We start from the raw sequence: 13,533 nt of genomic DNA on the forward strand, positions 1-13,533 counted from the left end.
GACTGGGATGTGGCTCAGAGGTAGAGGATGAAGAAATCATTTGGGAGCTACAGGGAGGCGATACAAAGGAATGGGGAGGTGAGTCAGGGGCTTCTGAGTTGTTGGCAACACCCAGAGGCTCAGGATAGGGATAGGATCACAGGGGTTCACCGTGTAATTAAAAGGAAGAGTTGGGGGTTTGCACACCTATAATCCCAGTGATTGGGAGGCTGAGACAGGAGGATCACAGGTTCAAGGTCAGCCTGAGTGATTTAGGAAGACCCGATTTAAAAAATAAAGTAGGTGTAGTGGCCACACCTGGTAATCTCAGTACTTGGGAAACTGAAACAGGAGGATCACAGGTTTATGTCCAGTTTCAACAACTTGGTGAAGCTCTCAGCAATTTAGGGAGACCGTGTTTAAAAAATAAAAAAAAAGCACGGGGATTTCAAGCGTGCGCCACCACGCCCGGCTACCCCTGCCTTATTTTTTATTCTTTACTTTTGAAACAGGGTCTCACTAAGTTGCGGAGAGCCTCACTAAGATGAGGCTGTCCACGAACCGCAATCCTCCAGTCTCAGCCTCCCGCCCGAATGCTGGGATTACAAGCGTGCACCACCATGCCCGGCTTAATTTTTTTTTAAATAGAAAAATTGTAGCCAGCTGGTTGTGGTGGCACACACTTGTAATCCCTCCCCCCGCCCCCCCGCTTGGGAGGTGGAGACAGGAGGATCGTGCAGGTTCAAAGCCAGCCTCTCTGGCTTAAGAGACCCTGTTTCCAAATAAAAATATAAAATAGGTCTGGGAGTGTAGTCCGGAGGTAAAAGGGCTTCCAGGAACCCCAGTACCACAAAAAAAAAAAAAAAATAGGGCTAGGATGTAGCTTAGAGGTAGAACTTACCTGGATTCAATCTCCAGTACAAATAATAATAATAATAATAATAATAATAATAAAGCTGAATTTGTAATGAAGTAACCCCCTTGACTCGAAGCCTTGCAACCCAACCCCAGGCTAACTGGGTGCTTGAGGGTAGGAAGGAGCCTGTGCAGCCCATGACCGTCCCCCTGGCAGCCAGCCCTCAAGGGCTGCTCAGATGGCTCAGCCCTTGCTGCCAGCCAGAAGAAGACGGGCCCCAAGGGGTGAGAAGGAAGGATAGGTCCTGAGCTGGTCCAAAAGATGTGTGTAGCTAGTCAAGTGGAGGAGGGCCGCGCCTGCCCAAGAGAGGAGGCTAGGCCCTATGAGGGGCCCCGGGAGGACTCGTTTCCCTTGTGGGTTTTTTGCACTTCCTGTTCCCTTGTTCACTGCGGAAGTTCCTCTTTTTACCCCGTATACACCCAGAGCCTCACAGGGGAGGACAAGGCAGAGGCACCATGAGTGGGGGCTCTGTGGGAGGCAGGGCCGGGGGCCGCGGGGGAGCAGCCCTCCAGCAGAACATTCCCTCCACACTTCTCCAGGACCACGAGAACCAGCGACTGTTCGACATGCTTGGCCGAAAATGTCTGGTGAGATGGAGATCTCGCCTGGCCTCGCTCGCCCCTTCCCTCCTCTTCCTCTCCCTCCTACCTCCTTCTCTTCCCCATCCTCCCCTGCTCCTCCTCTCTCTTCCTGTCCTCCCCCTTCTCCTTTCCCTCTCCCCCTTCTCATCCCCTAGGATTCACCTACTGTGGCTCGCCCATCCCAGGAAGAGGTCGGTATCTACTTGCCTCCCCTCTGGCTAGAGCTCTCCCTCTGGGCCCAGGACAGCCACAGGCATGGAAGGACCAGGCCTAGCTCCACGACCCCTGGCTACCCTGACCAGACTCCACTGACCCCCATTCTCCCCTCGCAGACACTGGCCACCGCAGTCGTTCAGTTGTACCTGGCGCTGCCCCCTGGAGCTGAGCACTGGACCATGGAACACTGCGGGGCTGTGTGCTTCGTGAAGGATAACCCCCAGAAGTCCTACTTCATTCGCCTTTACGGCCTTCAGGTAAACCCTGAATCCCATTTGCCATGCAGGCCAGTTCTCAACCTGTGAAACCAGAAATGTATGCATGGCCCGAGCCCTCGGGCAGTGAACCCTTGAGCCCCAACCAGATCCCAAACTCGGTTTTGACTTTCTGAATCTAAAAGACTTAGATTTATGGCTATGGTAGTGCACACCTGTAATCCCTGTACTTGGGAGAGGGAGACAGGAGGATTATAGGTTCAAGGCCAACCTCAGCAACTCAGTGAGACACTGCTTCAAAATAAAAAATAAACTGGGCCATAGTAGCACAGGCCTATAATCCCAGTACTTGGGAGTCTGAGACAGGAGGAACACAGGTTTGAGGCCAGCCTCAGCAACTCACTGAGACTCTCAGCAACTTAGCCAGGCCCTGTTTCAAAATAAAAAATAAAAAGGACTGGGAGCCAGGCATGGTGGCGCACTCTTATAATCCCAATATTTGGGAGGGTGAGATCAGAGGATTGAGGTTCGCAGACAGCCTCAGCTACTTAGTGAGGCCCTTCACAACTCAGTGTGACCCTGTTTCAAAAATGAGGAGACTAAAAAAAATAGGGCTGGGGGTGTAGCTTGGAGGTACAATGCCCCTGAGTTCCATCCCCAGTAAATAAAAAAGGACTGGCGATAGCTAGGTTTGATGGCACATGCCTGTAATCCCAATACTTTGGAGGCTGAGACAGGAAGATTGCAGGTTGGAGGACAGCCTCAGCAATTTAGCAAGACCCTTTGCAACTTAGTGAGACCCTGCTTCAAAGTTAACAACAAATAGGGCTGGGGGTGTAGCTCAGGTGTAGAAAGGCCCTGGGATCAATCCCCAATACCAAAAAAGAAAAAAAAAGGGGAGAGGCAGGGCCCAGGGATATAGGTTGGATTAATAATCCCTCTGAGTTCACTCCCCAGTACCAGAAGAAAGGAGGAAGCCTTGGGGTGTAGCTTGGCAGTAGAATACTCCTGGGTTCAATCCTCAGTACCCCCTAAAAACAAGAAAGAGAAAAATTCAACAGGAGTGACATGAGTCTCAATATGAAGACCTCTAAACCCAAATATTGACCCCCTAAGCCTAATATGTTCCCCCAAACTCCAGAAAATGGCACACTGTTTAAACCTGAACCTTATAGCCGACATTTTTGGGGGTGCTAGGGATTGAACCCAGAGGCATTCTACCTCCAAGCTACACCTCCAGCCCGATTTTATTTCTTATTTGGCAACAAGGTCTTAACTAGGTTGCTGAGAGCCTCGCTAAGTTACCAAGGTTGGCTTTAGAACTACGACCCTTCTGTCTCAGCCTCCCAAGTACTGGGATTACAAGTGTGCACCACCACGCCTGGCCTTAAATCCAATGTGAGTGTGTGTGTGTATGTGCGCGCACTGCTGGGGATTGAACCCAAAGGCATTCTATCTTTGAGCTACATTCTATTTTTTATTATTTGGAAAAAGGGTCTCACTTAATTGATACAAGCCTCACTAAATTGTTGAGGCTGATTTCAAACCTGTGATCCTCCTGTCTCAGCCTCCCAAGTACTGGGATTATAGGCATGCACCACAACACCCGGCTAAATCCAACTTTTTTTTTTGTACTGGTATTGAATCCATGGCATTCTACCTTTGAGCTACACCCCCAGTCCTGGAACCTAGGGGCTTTTCTACCTCCAGGCTATACTCCCAAAACTATTTTTTTATATTTTATTTGGAAACAGGGTCTCACTAAGTTGCTGAGAGCCTCACTAAGTAACTGAGGCTGGCTTCGAACCCATGTGATCCTTCTGTCTCAGCCTCCCAAGCATCACCATGCCCGGCCTAAATCCAACATTTTGAATGGTCCTAGAACCACTTGTAATCCCAGCATTTGGGAGGCTGAGACAGGAGAATCGTGGTTCACAGACAGCCTCAGATAGTACTTATTGAGGCCCTCTGCAACTCAGTGAGACCCTGTTTCAAAATAAAAAATAAGAGCCGGTTGTGGTGGCACACGCTTGTAATTTGTAATTTGCACATTTGGGAGGCTGAGAATTGAGGATCACGGTCTCAGCTACTTAGTGAGGCCTGCCACAACTTAGTGAGACCCTGTTTTAAAATAAAGAATAAAGCCGGGCGTGGTGGCGCACACTTGTAATCCCTGCGCTTGGGAGGCGGAGACAGAAGGATCACGCAGGTGCAGGTTCGAAGCCAGCCGCACTGGCTTAAAGAGACCCTGTTTCCAAATTTAAAAAAAAAGTATAAAAATAGGTCTGGGAGTGTAGCCTGGAGGTAGAAGGGCTTCCAGGAACCCCAGTACCACAAAATAAAATAAAATACAATAAAGAATAAAATATAGGGCAGGGGGTATAGCTCGGAGGTTGAATGTCCCTGGGTTCCAGCCACAGACCTGCAAAAAAATAAATAAATAAAAATAAAAAATAAGGCTGGGGATGTAGCTCGGAGGTGGAATACCCCTGGGTTCCATCCCCAGTAACACACACACACACACACACACACACACACACACACACACACACCAAATCCCACATCTAGGGCCCTGAATCTCCAATCAGATCCTCTCACAGAGTGTCTGGTTCTCAAACTATATCCCAACCCTGACATCTAGACCCCCCAACTCTTTGATGTTGAGCTGAAAAGTCTCCAATACAACCCTGGCTCCCCAAATCCAGACACCACACTTCCCAATCAGATCACAAAGTCCTGCCACTCGGGGCATGCCTTGGTGCCAGCGTGTCCCCCACCCTGCCCTCCCCAGGCTGGCCGTCTACTCTGGGAACAGGAACTGTACTCACAGCTGGTCTACTTCACTCCCACCCCCTTCTTCCACACATTTGCTGGAGATGTAAGTGGCCAACTGACCCCTTGGGCCTCACTTGGGGTGCGGGGAGGAGATGGGAAAGGCACGGGGGCCTGGCAGGCTGCTGACCCCAAGATGTATGCAGGAGTGCCAGGTGGGGCTGAACTTCGCAGACGAGGGAGAGGCCTTGGCCTTCCAGGCACTGGTTCAGGAGAAGATACAAAAAAGGAATCAGAGGCAAAGTGGAGGTGAGGAGGCCTCGGGGGAGGACAGAGGTGAGCACTGAGGTGGGGACCTAGAAAAGCCCTTCTCATGGTCCTGGCTCCCAATCCACTTGTCTAGCCGCAGACAGACGCCAGCTACCTCCACCGCCAGCACCTGCCAGCGAAGGTGAGTCCTTTAGTGCCAGCAGGGATGGACAGGGGCCAGCCCAGGAACTTGTGGCAAGACCGTGACAGCTCTCCATTCATTCTGTCTTCCCAGAGAGGAGAGGAGGGCTCCCACCCCTGCCCCCGCATCCAGGTGGAGAGCAAGGTGGTGAGTGGTGATTCTTTTCAGCGTCTCTGGATGGATGGGTGGGCGGTGAGCGCGCAGGTGGATTAGCGGGGGAAGGGATGGGCAGATGGATGGAGATGTGGGCAGATGAGCAAGTGCACTGCTGTGTGGATGAGTGGGTGATGGACTGGGGGCAGACAGGTGGTTTAGTGGAGGGATGGACTGGCAGGAGGTTGAAAGATAAGTAGAGATATAGGTGGATTATAGACAGATAGATGAATAGATATGTGGATAAATGGGTGAATACATGGGCGGATGATTGAGTGAATTAATGAATTAGTAATGAACAGCAAGTAAATGAATAAGTGACATAATATTCTAGCCAGTAAAGAAAGCAATATACAAATTAACTATTTAGTGAATGCGTGAATAATTTTTTTATTTTGCGGGTCTGGGGATGGAACCCGGGGCATTTGACCTCTGAGCTACACCCCCTGCCCTATTTTTTATTCTTTATTTTGAAACCAGGTCTCACGGAGTTGCAGAGGGCCTCACTAAGTAGCTGAGGCTGTCCGCGAACCACGATCCTCTGGTCTCAGCCTCTCAAATGCTGGGATTACAAGCGTGCGCCACCATGCCTGGCTAAATGTGTGAATAATTTAACAAATTAGTTGGTGAATGAGTCAGGAGCTAGGAATGGCAGCGCACATTTGTAATTCCAGTAATTAGGAGGCCAGGACAGGAGGATTGAAGGTCTGAGGCTATCTTCAGCAATGAGTCAGGAAATGCATGACTCAATACCTAAGTGGTAAGCATGAGTCAATGAATAAATGAATGAGTCAGTAAGTGTACAAATGGTTCCAGAGATGTACCCATGTCTCCATAGACTCTGCTTAGACCCCTTACCCACTGCATCCATGACCATCAAACACACACAAATTCCCCCAATAGTCTTCCCATTTCTCTAGTCCCTATGCTTTTGCTGGTAGGTAAGTGGGTCGATAGTCCATTCATCCTATTTTCCCCACAGGCCCATCTGCTGGCCAGCTGGCCCTGGGGCTGGTAACAGTGGACATCCAGAACCCTGACATCACGAGTTCACGGTACCGTGGGCTCCCGGCACCTGGCCCGGGCCCAGTGGATAAGAAGCGCTCAGGGAAGAAGAAAATCAGCAAGGCTGATATTGGTGCTCCTAGTGGATTCAAGTGAGGACCTCTGTCCCAGGGCCCACAGATCCCTGGGAGGAGGGGGATAAGAATAAGTGGATGGAAGGAAGGGCTGATGGATGGGTAGCTGAATGGATAAATGAATGGCTGAATGAATTGGTCAAAGAATGAATGCACAGGTGATTGGATGGCTGGGTCGATAGGAAGTGGTGGATGGATGGGTAAGTAAACGAGTGTGTGTACAGGAGAGGGCAATTGGCCGTCACGGGGAAGGAAAAGGAGGGCAGTGGGCTTCACTGGACTCTCCTCACCTTCTCTAGACATGTCAGCCACGTGGGCTGGGACCCCCAGAATGGATTTGATGTGAGTACCACCAAAGTCCCCTGGACCCCACTCCAATTCCACCCGCCCTTCTGTGGAGCACTGCTCAGATCGCAGCCCCAGCCTCTGCCCTGCCCTGCGGGACAGCGCTCTGGGGTGCTGCCCCAATGCTCCTCCTGCTCCTTCTCACCACATCTTCTTCCCAAACTCTGGACCTGGCTTCTTGCACCTGGAGCAGGTGAACAACCTCGATCCAGATCTTCGGAGCCTGTTCTCCAGGGCAGGAATCAGTGAGGCCCAGCTCACCGATGCCGAGACCTCCAAACTTATCTATGACTTCATTGAGGACCAGGGCGGGCTGGAGGCCGTGCGGCAAGAGATGAGGCGCCAGGGTGAGCCCCGTCCTCTGCTTCCTCTCCAGCCTGGCACTTGATACACTATTGTACTGCTTGAATCGAGACTTGATCACCTGGGGGACCCATTTTTACAAATGAGCAAAAGCATGAGCCGCGCATGGTGTGCACGCCTGTAATCCCCGTGCTTGGGAGGCTGAGACAGGAGGATCGCGCGGGTTCGAAGCCAGCCTCAGCTACTTAGTGAGGTTCTCAGCAACTTAGTGAGACCCTGTTTCCAAATAAAATAGAAAATAGTTCTGGGAGTATAGCCCGGAGGTAGAAAAAGGCCCTGGGTTCCACCCCCAATACCACCAAAAAAAAAAAAAAAAAAGAGCAAAAGCAGCCAGGTGCTGAGGTACCTGCCTATAATTCCAGTACTTGGGAAGCTGAGACAGGAGGCTTGCGAGATCAAGGCCAGCTGGCAGCTACTTTGAGAAACCCTGTTTCAAAATAAAAATAGATAAGAGCCTGGCGTGGTGGTGCACGCTCGTAATCCCAGCATTTGGGAGGCTGAGACCAGAGGATTGTGGTTCGCAGACAGCCTCAGCTACCTAGTGAGGCCCTCTGCAACTCAGTGAGACCTGGTTTCAAAATAAAGAATAAAAAATTGGGTTGGGAGTGGAGCTCAGAGATAGAATGCCCACACACACACAAACCACACACACACAAAAATATGTATATATATATGATTGGAAGTGTAGGTCAAAGGTAGAATTCCCCTGGATTCAATCACCAACACTTAAAAAAAAACAAGCAAAACTGAAGCGTGGAAGAAAAAAAAACATAATAATCATAATTGTGTGTTATTTTCCACCCACAGAGCCGCTTCCGCCGCCCCCTCCGCCATGCAGAGGAGGAAATCAGCCCCCTCGGCCCCCTGCTGTGGGGGGTATCAAGGGTCGTTCTGGTCCGCTGCCCCCTGTACCTGTAGGGGGTGCCCCTCCCCCACCCATACCCCGGGGACCCCCACCTCCAGGCCGAGGGGGCCCCCTGCCACCACCCCCTCCAGCCACTGGACGTTCTGGACCACCTCCCCCGCCCCCTCCTGGCGCTGGGGGGCCACCCGCGCCACCCCCACCCCCACCCCCACCCCCACCCCCTGGCTCTGGGAGTGGGCCAGTCCCTCCCCTACCCCCTCCGACTCTGGTGCCTGGGGGGAGCCAGGCCCCTGGTGGGGGTCGGGGGGCACTCTTGGATCAAATCCGGCAGGGAATTCAGCTAAACAAGGTGAGGACGGGCAGAATGGAGAACTGGGGATCCGGGACTTGGGGGTACCTGAGGTGCATTAGGATATCCAGGGACCAAGGTGAAGACTGATGGGGGCACCGAGACTTTGGAGTTCATCGATAGGGTTGGGAGGCTAATAGGGAGCCTTACAGGGGATTGGAGTGTGTGGGAGGAGAGATAATAAAGAGAAGGGGGGAGATGCCCCTCTCAGCAGGCCTGACCCTCGGTGCCGCCTCTGCTTGCTGCAGACACTTGGGGCCCTAGAGAGCTCAGCACAGCAGCCACCAGCCCAGAGCTCCGAGGGACTGGTGGGCGCCCTGATGCATGTGATGCAGAAGAGAAGCCGAGCCATCCACTCCTCCGGTGAGCTTATCTGGACCGATTGTGAGCCTGGGCCCCAGGGACAGCATTGGCTGTAAACAATCTCAGGGAAGCCGGGCGTGGCGGGCGCACGCTTGTAATCCCAGCATTTGGGAGGCTGAAACTGGAGGATCATGGTTCGCCGACAGCCTCGGCTACTTAGTGAGACCCTCTGCAACTCAGTGAGACCCGGTTTCAAAATAAAGAATAAAAAGTAGGGCTGGGGGCATAACTCAGAGGTAGAATGCCCCTGGGTTCCATCCCCAGTACCACACATACACAAAAATAGTAACACCAGGGAACTGAGTGTGGTGGTATATACTTGTAATTCCAGTGAGGTTCTCCACAACTTAGACCCTGTTTCAAAATATTAAAGGATTCCCGGGCGTGGTGGCGCACGCTTGTAATCCCAGCGTTTGGGAGGCTGAGACCTGGAGGATCGCGATTCGCGGACAGCCTCGGCTACTTAGTGAGGCCCTCTGCAACTCAGTGAGATCTGGTTTCAGAATAGAAAATAGGGCAGGGGGTGTAGCTGGGAGGTCAAATGCCCCTGGGTTTCATCCCCAGACCTGCAAAATTATACACACACACACACACACACACACAATGTTAAAGGATAGGGAGGTAGAATGCCCCTAGCATTCATCTCCAGCACCTCCCCCCCACACACACACACAAGTCGTACACTAAGGGCTGGGATGTGGCTCAGTGGTAGATCGATCCCTCACCTAGTACGCATGAGGCTCTGGGTCCTCCCCTCCAGCACTGCAAAAGAAATAGTGATACTTATCTGGTCTATTTATGATAGTATTCAAATGAATGTGTGTGTGTGTGTGTGTGTGTGTGTGTGTGTGTGTGTGTGTGTGATTCTGAGGATTGAAACCTGGGGCTTTCTACCTCCAAGCTATACTCCCAGCCCTTTTTATTTTTTCTTTGGAAACAGGGTCGCCCTAAGTTGCTGAGAGTTTCCCTAGAAAGCTGAGGCTGGCTTTGAATCTGTGATCCTCCTGTCTCAGCCTTCCAGGTACTAGAATTACAGCCATGTGCCACTGTGCCTGGCTTCATGAAACAATTTTTTTTGCAGGTCTGGGGATGGAATCCAGGGGCATTCGACCTCTGAGCTACACCTCCTGCCCTATTTTTTATTCTTTTTTTAATTTGAAATGGGCTCAGCCGAGCGTGGTGGCACATGCTTGTAATCCCCGTGCTTGGGAGGCTGAGACAGGAGGATCGCACAGATTCGAAGCCAGCCTCAGCTACTTAGTGAGGCTCTCAGCAACTTAGTGAGACCCTGTTTCCAAATAGAATATAAAAATAAGTCTGGGAGGCTGGGTGTAGTGGCACACACTTGTAATCCCCGCGCTTGGGAGGCTGAGACAGGAGGATCACGCAGGTTCGAAGCCAGCCTCAGCTGGCTTGAGATCTTGTTTCCAAATAAAAATATAAAAAATAGGTCTGGGAGTATAGTACAGAGGTAGAAGGCCCCTGGATTCCATCCCCAGTACCACAAAAATAAATAAATAAATAAATAAATAAATAAATAAAAATAATTTGAAATAGGGTCTCACTAAGTTGTGGAGGGCCTCACTAAGTGAGGCTGTCCTTAAACCGCGATCATCCAGTCTCAGCCTCCTGAATGCTGGGATTACTAGTGTGTGCCACCATGCCTGGCATGAAACAATTTTTTAAAAAAATCTTTGTTAATAATATTTATTTTTTTGCTGGACAGTCTCAGCTACTTAGTGAGGCCCTATGCAACTTAGTGAGACCCTGTTTCAAAAATAAAGAATAAAAAATAGGGCTGGGGTGTAGCTCAGAGGTAGAATGCCCGAGTTCCATCCCCAGACCTGCAAAAAATCATATTTATTTTTATATTATATTTTGGTACTGGGGATGGAACCCAGAGGCGCTCTACCTCTCAGGTACACCTCAGATCCATTTTATGTATGTATGTATGTATGTATGTATGTATGTATGTATGTATATATCGGTGCTGGGAATAGAACTGAGAGACTTCTACCTCTGAACTACACCCCTAGCCCTTTGTATTTTTATTATTTTGTTTGTGGTACTGGGGACTGAACCCAGAGGCATTCTATCTCTGAGCTATACCCCAGCCTTATTTTATTTTTATTTGGAAACAGGATCTCACTGAGTTGCTGAGAGCCTCACTACTTGCTAAGACTGTCCTCAAACCTGAGATCCTCCTGTCAAAGCCTCCCAAGTACTGGAATTACAAGCATGCACCACCATGCCTGGCTTTGTTTTTATTTTGAAACAGGTTCTCACTAAGTTGCTGAGACTTGCCTCAGACCTGTGATCCTCCTGTCTCAGCCTCCCAAGTGCTGGGACTGTAGGCATGTGCTGCCATACCCAGCTGCTAATAATATTTGATTTTTTTCCCCATTAAGTGACAGAGGGGCTACCATTAGCCCTTTGTGTGACAATAATAGTCTGACTAACCAAACTCTGTATAATACTATATCAAATTAAATTCCAACCAGAATGCAGACCCCAGTGATAATCCCTATCTTGCCCAAACTCTCCCTCTAGCAGATGTTAGTCTAGGCCTTATACTCACCTCCTAGGACTTAGGACCTATCCACTAACCCTCCAGGACCTTTCAATGCCCTTGCCCACCCTGATTCTCATCTTTTCCCCTCCTTCCCTCCAGACGAAGGAGAGGACCAGGCCGGGGATGAGTTTGAAGATGATGAATGGGACGATTGAGCTGTCCTGGGAGAACTGGCCCCACAGGCCCCACTCCGCCGGCTCTGAGCCCCCTGCCCCACCCCCACGGCCCTCCACTGTCAGCTTCCTGTGCCCCCAGCCCCAGTGCTGCCATCCTTACTGGCCCCCACCCTCATCCTAGCAATACCAGGAACCCTTTTTATACAGAATTTCTCAGTTTTCTTCCCTCAAGGATTTTAAAACAAAAATAAAATAATTATCTTTTTTGTCTCTCTCAATCTCAGTGTAATTATATTCCAAATGTGGATCCTTCTTCCCCTTTGGTACTGGGGATTGAATCCAAGAACATTCTAACTCTAAGCTAGAGTGTCAACCTTTTTTTGTGTGTGTGGTACTAGGGGTGGAACCCAGGGGCTTTTCTTCCTCTGGGCTATCCTCCCAGACCTATTTTATACTTTATTTGGAAGCAGGGTCTCACTAACTTGCTGAGAGCCTTACTAAGTAGCTGAGGCTGGCTTCAAACCTGTGTGATCCTCCTGTCTCAGCGTCCCAGGCGCGGGGATTACAAGTGTGCGCCACCACAACCAGCTTCAGCCTCGACCATTTTTATCTTTTATTTATTTATTTATTTTGTGTGTGGTACCCAGCATTGAGCCCAGGGGCATTCTACCTTCAAGCTACAACCTCAACTCTATTTTCTTTTTCTTTTTTTTTTTGTGGTACTGAAGGTGGAACCCAGGGGCCTTCTACCTCCAGGCTATACTCCCAGACCTATTTTATACTTTATTTGGAAGCAGGGTCTCACTAACTTGCTGAGAGCCTTACTAAGTAGCTGAGGCTGGCTTCAAACCTGTGTGATCCTCCTGTCTCAGCGTCCCAGGCGCGGGGATTACAAGTGTGCGCCACCACAACCAGCTTCAGCCTCGACCATTTTTATCTTTTATTTATTTATTTATTTTGTGTGTGGTACCCAGCATTGAGCCCAGGGGCATTCTACCTTCAAGCTACAACCTCAACTCTATTTTCTTTTTCTTTTTTTTTTTGTGGTACTGAAGGTGGAACCCAGGGGCCTTCTACCTCCAGGCTATACTCCCAGACCTATTTTATACTTTATTTGGAAACAGGGTCTCACTAAGTTGCTGAGACCGTCACTAAGTAGCTGAGGCTGGCTTCGAACCTGCGCGATCCTCCTGTCTCAGCCTCCCAAGCGCGGGGATTACAAGTGTGCACCACCACACCCGGCCTCAACTCTATTTTTTATTCTTTATTTTTGAAATAGGGTATCACTTAGTTGTAGAGGGCCTCACTAAGTAGCTGAGGCTGGCCATAAACCTGTGATCTCTTGTCTTAGCCTCCCAAATATTGGGATTACAAGTGTGTACCCCCAAATATGGCTATTTTTTTTTACTTTGAAATAGGGTCTTGCTAAGACACTGAGGGTCTTGCCAAATTACTGAGGCTGGCCTTGAACTTGTGCTCCTCCTATTTCAGCCTCCCAAGTACTAGCATTACCTGTGTTGTGTCACTGTGGCTGGATATCAAAGTCCCTTTTATTAATTTACCCTGTTTTATTTATTTGGCCATACATATATGTAAGCCTGTATTTCTTTTTTACTTTCCTTTTATTTCTTTTTATTGGCGCATTATAATTATACATAATGGTGGAATTCATAGTGATATAGTTATGTGTGCACATAGACCAGGTCTTGCAGTGATAACCAGGCTGGCCTTGAACTCCTGAGCACAAGCCAATCCTCCTGCTTAGCTGGGGCTCCAGGTGTTCACTGCTCCCAGAATTAGCCTGTATTTCTTTGTTTCCTTTTCTTTCAGTCCTCTGTCTCCCTCTTTCTTTCCTTTCCCCCTTCTCTCTCTCCCTACTCCCCTCTTTCTTCTTTCTTTCATGGTACCGGGGATTGAACCCAAGGGCATTCTATCTCTGAGCTACACCTTTTTATTTTTTTATTTGGAAACAGTCTTACTAGGTTGCTGAGAGCCTCAGTAAGTTGTTGAGCCTGGCTTTGAACGTGCGATCCTCCTGTCTCAGCCTCCCAGGTACTGACTGGCCTTATGAGTGCACACCACCATACCTGGCTTTCTGTCTTTCTACAAATATTTACTTCTTTTTTTTTTTTTTTGCG

At 49.6% G+C, this 13,533-nt stretch overlaps 1 protein-coding gene across 1 annotated transcript; it reads left to right on the forward strand.

The window, feature by feature from the left end:
- Positions 1 to 1,350: 1,350 nt before the first annotated feature.
- Positions 1,351 to 11,434, forward strand: WAS (WASP actin nucleation promoting factor; the record flags this gene model as incomplete). Its single annotated transcript, XM_080718374.1, has 12 exons — positions 1,351 to 1,482; positions 1,809 to 1,949; positions 4,699 to 4,785; positions 4,886 to 4,988; positions 5,089 to 5,130; positions 5,224 to 5,277; positions 6,266 to 6,440; positions 6,722 to 6,764; positions 6,961 to 7,114; positions 7,938 to 8,344; positions 8,593 to 8,707; positions 11,379 to 11,434. The coding sequence occupies 12 exons, from the start codon at positions 1,351 to 1,353 to the stop codon at positions 11,432 to 11,434; spliced, it is 1,509 nt and encodes a 502-aa protein (XP_080574500.1).
- Positions 11,435 to 13,533: the final 2,099 nt, after the last annotated feature.

The sequence above is a fragment of the Muscardinus avellanarius genome (assembly GCF_963383645.1).
Source record: "Muscardinus avellanarius genome assembly, chromosome: X".
Taxonomy (NCBI): Eukaryota; Metazoa; Chordata; class Mammalia; order Rodentia; family Gliridae; genus Muscardinus; species Muscardinus avellanarius.